Source organism: Leucopleurus acutus (assembly GCF_964270905.1).
Source record: "Leucopleurus acutus genome assembly, chromosome: 17".
In the NCBI taxonomy this organism is placed as follows: Eukaryota; Metazoa; Chordata; class Mammalia; order Artiodactyla; family Delphinidae; genus Leucopleurus; species Leucopleurus acutus.
The window spans coordinates 4907750-4916606 of NC_139159.1; the positions used below are offsets into that span (position 1 = coordinate 4907750).

At 40.6% G+C, this 8857-nt stretch overlaps 1 protein-coding gene across 1 annotated transcript; it reads right to left on the reverse strand.

The window, feature by feature from the left end:
- Positions 1-5162: 5162 nt before the first annotated feature.
- On the reverse strand, positions 5163-7390 carry PLAG1 (PLAG1 zinc finger; the record flags this gene model as incomplete). Its single annotated transcript, XM_082858330.1, has 2 exons — positions 6947-7390; positions 5163-6420 (listed from the first exon to the last, which is right to left on the reverse strand). Exons 1-2 carry the CDS (start codon positions 7186-7188, stop codon positions 5163-5165), a joined length of 1500 nt encoding a protein of 499 aa, XP_082714456.1. The 5' UTR covers positions 7189-7390.
- Between the last annotated feature and the right edge of the window lie 1467 nt (positions 7391-8857).

The following is an 8857-nucleotide window of genomic DNA, read 5'->3' on the forward strand; positions in this document are numbered from 1 at the left end:
CAGAGCTTATACACACACAAAAAATACGATCTTTGTCTATATTTTATACAAATACAACAGTAGTTTGTGAATACATTTTAAGTACATGATATACATGATAAGCCACTTGATTTCCCATATCACAGAATAGCGATTTTAAATGCAATAAAAATATACAAAATTCAGCCTGGAATGCAGAGTTTTTCTTTTCTATTTTGACTCAAAACTTTATCATTAGAACATTTTTAGAGTACTAGTCCAAACACTTTTTCCATCAGCTAAAAATACAATCTCAGCAGTCCAGCTTATGTTCAGGCATGATGCAATCCATTTCCGAATGGATTCCCAGTTTTTGTTAAATTCAAAGGGCTGTTAGTAACATACAGCATGTTCTTCACGCCACACCATATCATAAAGTCCACGTTTCGTTCTGAGTTATAGTCACCTTGTGGACAAAGCTGGGTTTTGTTCTGGTAACATCTGCACGTCCGAGATTTCCTTTTGCAAGTGCACATGAATACATTGTTGTGGGTGGTGTAAAAGTCTTGTTAAAGACAAATGAAGTCACAGTATAAAAATATATTGTACACCTTTACGCCTAATGTAGTCCTTTTTTTCCTATGGATAAAAAAAACACGACTGAATGAGACAGAGAAGTTTGTAGCACCATGAAGAGTTGTATCCCAAGTTACATTAGCAGCATATGATCCAACAGAATATTGAAGGAGTGCTTCTGAGGAGATACACATTCATTCTGGTTCATCTGTACCACTGAAGCTTATACAATGAAGTGTTTTATACATTCGCAATAGTTCTGTTATTTCTAAGCTAGATAACTTATCAAAAGACACTGCCTTCCATCCTCAGAGGGCTGACAACGTTGGAGAAGGGCCTGGGGGGTGATCTGAGCGTGCCTTTACCATTGTGGGTGGGATCATCTCGATTTAGATGATCAGAAAGGAGCTCTGTATGGGTTTTGAGCACAGAACTACACAACACAACTTATGTGGCTCTACGGGATCACAACAGACTATCTGTGTGGTAGACAGCTGCTGACGCAGTATGAGAAAAATAAGACAAGGTCAACGTAGGCACTCATTTCTCAGAGATAACAGTCTGCCACTGCTAATGAAGAATACTCAGTATCTGAAAGATCTCCTCCAACGCCACATGGATCTCAGTAGGCTAGAAGCAACTTGGGTGAACTGGTATTTTTTTTTTTTTAATTTACATACTGGGAAGACAGTGTGTTTTGAGACACGTAAACCTTGTAAAAAAATAAACCATTGTAAAACCTTATGAAAAGACACACACTGATTCTGTGCAATATAGCAAATTGATAAGAAAACACTGTAAAAATGTACCTGTTTAAAATACCATCTACCATTTTTGAACACAAAGCATTATATATCAAAGGCCTACATATATATCATCTAACGGCACTTGAAACAAATTATAATAAGTCTTAAAATAAAAGGCATAACCTATAAGAAAGTTTCTGTAAAGGTTTAGATTCGTTTTGAAAGTGCTATATCTTGTAATATGTGTAGTATAGAGGTTGACCAAGCTCTATTTTGTAAAAAAATATTGGCCTATATATGTGTATTGCTTTCTAGATGAATGATCCTGAAAATATGTACTCTTTAACATTCATTATTAGCTTCATAAAGCAATCAGCTCTGGCTCATGTTTCAGTCAGTATATGGTTTTTAAAAACCGCTACTGTCCAAATTAACACAATACGTCACTATATTCCACAAGTGACTAAGAATAGTAAGAGCACAAGCAACAAATAGGCAAAAATACACAGCTTGGAAGAAACACGAAACGAAATGAAAAAGCTGCACAAAGAGTAGTGCGTGATCAGCCAGGACAATGTTCTGGAAAATGGAACCTGCTAAGAGGATTTTAAGATGCACGTTGTAACAGTGACCAACAGCTATAAAGATGGTATTTGCATCCATCGGTGGAGAATATTGCTTACGGTGTCAAGATCCTTCCACACTCATGCTTTCTGTGTCTGGTGATCTAATTTGTACAAACACATGGAAGGTCAAACTGAATGAGGTTCAATATCTTGTCTGAGGTCCAAATTCTAAACTGAAATATTTTTACTTCATGATCATCCCTTTTTTTTTTTTTTTTTTTTTTAAACCAAGCAAAGGCACTACTAGAAGTTCCAGGGATGATGATTCTGGCCACCGGAGAATGAAAACAGCATTGGCAACAATTATTTTTAATCACATCCAGTTGACATAAAAATGTGTCAATTTTTTTGTTTTTTTTGTTTTTTTTAGGAAAAAAAAAAAAAAAGAGCCAGTTCGGTGTTACAGCCTTGTCAGACCATTGTGCAATTAAAATAAATGAGTCAGCCTCATGTTTAATATAGATTCTCTCAAAAGGGGTTTAGTGACCGCTACAGTCAATTTAAAAAACAAATTAGCTGAATTCCCTCTTACTTGGAAGTGTTATTTCAAGTCTGTGGGGCAGCAACAGGCAAAGGGGTGTACATATGAAAATACGAGTCCACAATTTTAGCACTGGTGCCCTGGAAGATATGCCTCCACGTATTTGAATTCCACGCAGGGCGAGAATTAGGCTAAAAATATATATACCTACATGGCACCATTCCCCATTTCCAAAATGCTTTATTTGATAAATCCTGGTACTCCCTTTTTAATTTTTTTTAATTAGCAGTGAAATACAGCCTACTAAGGCCAACGTCTCAGTTCGTTATTCTGACTTCTCTTTAAGCAAATTTTAGACAAAATAAAGTAGTGCTTCCACACTTGTATTTGTGATTTCTATTTAAAAATAGGTTTTCTATTTATTTGTGCTCTGTCACCAGATTTCTTTCTCCTTTTTTTTTTTTCAATGGTGATTAAAGCAATATTGAACACTAATCATTCAACTAGTGATTTAATTAAGTAAGCAATCTGTTTCATAGAAACTAAAGGAGGCGGAAATAAAGCAGAGCTAAACGCCTACTTTCAGAGCAAATATTCTCCTAATCAAAAGCTTAGGAGCAGTTTGAAAAATTTAAAAATGTATTTCCTTATTAACATATATAATTTTAATGCCTTTGGAACACACTTTTTTTAATAAAATGTAACTTTTAATAATAAAATTTAAATACATACGTATAAAAACTACTGCTCCTAGGATTAAAAAAAAACAAACAAACATAGGAGCATGATAAAATAACAGGAGCCCAAGCTCCTTAAGAGCCACTCTGATTCTATGAAGTGCGACGTGTGTGTACATACATATAATATATATAGTGAAACCCCCATTTACATTATTACAATTTACATTTCTCCACAAATTATACTACTCCCCAATATTTTAAATAGTGTATTCTATTCAGTAATCCGCACTCATTTTTAGGAATTCTTGGTAAACATCGAAATCTGCAGTGATAATTGGCCCTATAAAAGGGAAAAGAAGCTTCCACGTAGGGCAGATGAGTGCTCAGAAATATTTTTCTCTCTCTTTTTTTAAAGAGATATATACTCTTCTATAAACCCTCCCTCCTCATACCCACCCCAACAGACAGGGTCCCCAATAAGGTGTTAACAAGTGCTTACTAGATATGTTTCTTAGGTTGATGCCCCAACTGATTATTAGCAAAACAGAATAATAATTCGACCTTTGAGAACATATGCTGGTTGCCTAACATGAAGAAAGCCCATAGTAACTGTTGTATTCATTGGACACAATGTTCTCGATTGTTCTTTTCACAATCACTAAGATAGTGCTTGTTTTGCTTTACTTTTCTCCCTCCCTCTACAAATTCAACTTATTTGCAACGTTCCTCCTATTTCCCAGGGACGTGTAAAAGTGGGGTTTTACTGTATATATTTTTAGTCGCTTAAGACTTTGTGGTCATTCCTCAAATAGTTTTCGAATGCATTTAACTTTAAAGTCTCCGTCCAAAAATAGCAAGGAAAGATGAATTAACACTGAATAAGAAAGATGCCATGGGAGCAGGGCTGTTGTTTTGTTTTCTGTTTTTGGTGCTTAGGGACCACGAACTGCCTCAAATTCAGCAAGAAGTGACATAAGCGATGTGCTTTGACTTGCCTCCTAAGGGATCTCGTTTCCACCCTGGCGACAGGGGACGCGATCCCCAGACAAGTTCCCAGGCAGAGCTGCAGGTCTCACATCCGTCTCCCCGCCTAGGGTCTCTCACCCTAGAAGCGGAGACCCCTCCCCTCCGCCCCCCTCCCCCCCATCCCCTGCCGGGATAAACACACCTGTGTTCCCCAGAGGCTCTGGACTCTGGACCGACTGTACACTGACAATCCAAGGAGAACTGCTGGCTGTGCTTGACCCATCCTCTGGCCATGTAAGGTGGAAAAGACGAAAGAGATCCACCCAGAGACTGACTGAAGACCCTGACGCCATGCACTATTAGTGTGAATCGAACGAAAAGAGAGCAAGAAGTATAAAACGTGGCAAACATCCTGTGTACTAAATTAAGGCCAACTCTTATGTAACGTGGAATGCCGTGTCACCCTACTAGGGGGTCTCTTTTTGCTACAGATACTGGTGCTTTGTGTTTCGGTTTTGTTTTCCTTACATGTGCATAATAAAGACGGCAAACATTTGAGCCAGACGACAGCAAGTCTTCAAAATATACTGACCTGAAATTATGGTCTATCTAAGAAACATATGTCATGTCCCCAGACTGGATTCTTAATTCATTTGAAGCTTTTGATTATTAATCCATTTAGAGGCTAGTAGAAATTTTACAACTCTCAGGTCATTCATATACATTTTAGAAAATTTAACTGTCTTGCAAAATTTTTTAATGAGCCAAATGTCAAAAGGTAGAGCCATTGTTATTGGACAAAAAATGAAAAATTTAAGATCTAACAGTAATTGGAACACGGGGTTGGTAAGACTTTACTACTAATAATGGCTTTCCTGTATGAGAAATCATCTTAAATTGTGACAGTTGGCAGTGAGTCAGGACAAAATACCCAGGTAAACATAACTGAACACAAATGGTTCCCAAGCTCATTTAAAAAGCTAGTTTCTATTTTATACTGGCTTAATGAAAACTGGTACTATACAGAAGCAGAAATTTTTATACTGTCTGCAAGTAGGCACTAAAATAAAAATGGTCACCTAAGGCAGGGCTACACACACACTTCTGTAACGGATCCGCATCGTGGAACCTACTGAAAAGCTTGGTGGAAACGTGGCAGCGTTGTGCTTGTGCTTAAACTACTGGTGAAAGCTGCTGATAGTGAGTGCAGAGAGCCCAGACCTATGGTGCCGGCAGGATCCGGAAGTTCCTGGGTTTGTGGCGGGAGCTGAGCCACAGAAGAATGTGCCTCCTCCTGCGGAGAGCTCACCCCAAGGCTCCCCACCGATATGGGGTTATAGGGGGGACCGCTTAATGGTATGAAATTAAACAGCTGAGAAAAGTCCAACGCTGCTGTGTTCAGGGGCTCGCTGATAGAGATCGAGCTTTTTGACAGGGAGAGGTCCCCCGTGCCGTCATCCAGCGACCCGATCTGCGGCTCCAACGCTAGCTTAGACGACGACGCTTGAGAGTCCTGGGAAGAGGGGGGCACGCTGCCTTGCAGTTCCATCAGGTAGCTCTCGATCTCCCCCTTCAGCGGCTGCTCCTTTTCGGGGATGGAAATGGCGTATGAGGTAGAACTGAACGGGTATTTGAAAGAAAGGTGGTGAGAGGGGTGGACAGCATCCATGTCTATTGGGCACGTCATGCCCAAAGGCAGGGTTGTGATCATCTGGTGGGCAGATCCCGAGCTCTGCATGGACTGGAACGGAGTGTTGTAGAGGTTCAGCTGCAGCGTGTTTGTGAACGGCTTCGACAACAGTTCGCTGGAAGGCAAGGACATCACCGGGAGGAGCTCGTCCTTGATGGGCACGGAGACGTTGCAGGTAAAGGGATCCAGGAAGTCCACGGGCTCCGTCTTGACCTTCCGGAGTTCCTGGTTGTGACTCTTCTTCATGTGCCGCGTCAGGTGGTCCTTGCGCCCGAACCTCTGTGCACAGTACTGGCAGAGGAAGTCCTTCCTTCCCGTGTGCACCACCATGTGTCTGCGCACGTCTTTGCGCGTGTAGAAGCGGCGGTCGCAGTGCTCGCACTGGTGTTTCTTCTCCTTCACGCCCCCCGACGACTTGCCCGCGTGGGACTTCAGGTGCTCCAGCAGCACGCCCGTGCTCTCGAACGTCTGCAGGCAGACCTTGCAGGTGAGGTCGCCGCTCGTGGCCGCGTGCAAGGCCAGGTGCCGCTTGAACCCGAGCTTGGTGTTGTAGTTCTTGCCGCACTCTTCGCACGTGAACGTCTCTTTGTTGGGGTCGTGTGTGTGCAGGTGATTCTTCAGGTGGTCCTTCCGGTGAAACATTTTCTCACAGTAATTACACTTGTGGGTTTTCTCGGGAGAGTGCGTGGCCATGTGCCTTGAACACAGACATATTCTGTCAGCATCACGACAAAAACCGCCCGACCTCACTGTTCAAACGGAAGCTAAGCTGCTAGGCTAACCCAGAACTTCCCTCGGCTCGGACACTCTTTTAACTTAATATGTATCTGCTACGAGGGTAGTTACCACACCTAAACACTGCAGAGCTGGAGCCATCTAAGTCGCCACTTTAGTTTTCACTGGTTTTTAGCGATTACAAACGTTAACGAGCAAGGCTGAATATACTCACGTTAATGTCCACACCCTTTTCTTGCAATTTCGTTTTTTGTACAAACGGAAATTCTACTCTCATTAAACATTGCATTAAAAAAAAAAAAATCCAAAAACACTAACCCATAAAAGTCTGTGCCTCAGAATGCTAAAACTAGCCAACGTCTAATCTACTTAACATTTCTCTCTGCAAATCAGCGGAAAGATGTGGATACAAATATATACGTTTACAATGGCTTCAAATGGCCAACATAATAGAAAATAGAATCTGAAAGACAAATAGAGTTTAATACCTTTGTAATTTGTACTTAGAAACAAAGGCTTTCGTGCAGTCTTGTTGTGTGCACTTGTAGGGCCTCTCTCCTGTGTGAGAGTAGGAGTGGACCTTTAATTTCTCAACACTGTTAAAGGCCTTGTCACACAGTTGGCAAGGAAAGTTTTTTCTTGGTTTGGTTTCACCACGCTTACGTTTCCCTGAAGGGACTTTCTGGGTATCTCTTACTTCTGACAAATCACCAGGAATGACAGTGGCCATCGCAGCCTAAACCAGGCCTTCTTGTTGGACACTTGGGAACTGCCCAACTCCACTAAATGATTTAGCTTTAGGTGGCTTCTCAAGTTTCATGTGGTCGTAAAAGAAAGCAAAAAGGGACTGGAAAAAAAAAATAAGAAACAACTAGTTTGTAACTAGATTTAATTTTTAAAAGTTTTATTTGCTATGTGATGCTTTTGAATTAAAAAAAAAAAAGAAACCATAAAATGGATTCAGCTGGTCTAATGTAATATCTGTAGGCTTCTTTATATTTGTCAAAACACATATTAACGCATTGCTCAGAATGAACAGTTCACAGATCCCCTGAAACCCCACCTGACAAACGTCGTTCTCAGGGAAAGCGGTCAGGAGCTCTCGGGAAGCATCAGGACATGATACTAAAAGTGGATTATTAAAGCTTCACTTCTTACAAGGGATTAGAGAACATAAGTCTCGCTAAGAACATAAAAATGTTTCTGCAAGTATTTTAATGTCTAAAACTCATTTGTGCAATAATTTGTGCAAGCCAGGTCTAGTCACGCTCTGTGTTATAGGAAAATATAGATTAGCAGCCGAAAACTCTTTCAGGCACCTTGTGAACTGTTTACTCCAGGGAAGGAGTACTCAAGGCACAGACACCAGAGGCCTGAAAGAGTTGAACGCGTCGCCCAAATTGAAAATTGATTCTTTATACCAGTGTCATCACACACAGAGGGATTTCTGAGTCAAGAGCAGAAATGACTTGTCTTCATAACAAACATGCATTCTTGAAATGGTAAAACCTTTTGGTGTTACATTAGATGAGGATCAGGGTTCCCTGTCTCTTGGGTGGAAGCAATGATTTGGCTGGAGTAATTTTCCCCACCGTTTTTCACATCACAGGAAATGATGCTGTTCTTTGGGCACCCGAGGTGAGTGGAAGAGCCAGAGCTGGGGGACCAGAGTCTCTGACACACCTGTGACCCGTGTGGGTGTGAGCACACCAGTGGGCCTTGTGGCTTAGAGCACAATACCTGTGCAGGGATGCATCAGTGTAGAGGTGTGTCAGGTTGTAAAAGGTGTGTCAGAGTTTCAATTCATTATCGGTGCTGTGAGAAGGAAGGAAATGTATATATTGTATGGCAAAGAGTATGTCTACCTAGACAAAAACTTAAATTGACTGAAACGTTTGAAAATTTGTGGACAAGAGATAGGAAATATTATCAACTGTATTTCTCAGAGGAAGAAACCAACTCCCCAAAGATCCAATTGATATAAACAAGTTAAATGGTTCCTCAAGGTTCATGAATGCTAGTTTTTAGCAAGGTATTTATTTTTAAGAGACACAGAAATAATACCAGCAACCTCTTTGAAAAAGATCTGATTTTAAATTGAAAATTGGCATGTGGCTAAATGACTGTCATCGACTACTAATCAATTGGATTTCTCATCCTATCATATATTCAGAAAACAATGAAAACCAATTTCTTTGTTTCGCTTGTGTTTTGGCATCAGACTGACGCCCTCGCGAGCTAGAAGGATGATCTGACTTTTGCAGATTCCAGTTATCCTTTTGCAGTAGCTCCAAATTTAACCTACATTTTTGTAAAATTAAGTGTACATTACAACAGATCCTATTGCATTTTAATGTAGAGGCTATCATTAAACAGGCAAAATATAGCAATTATCCACT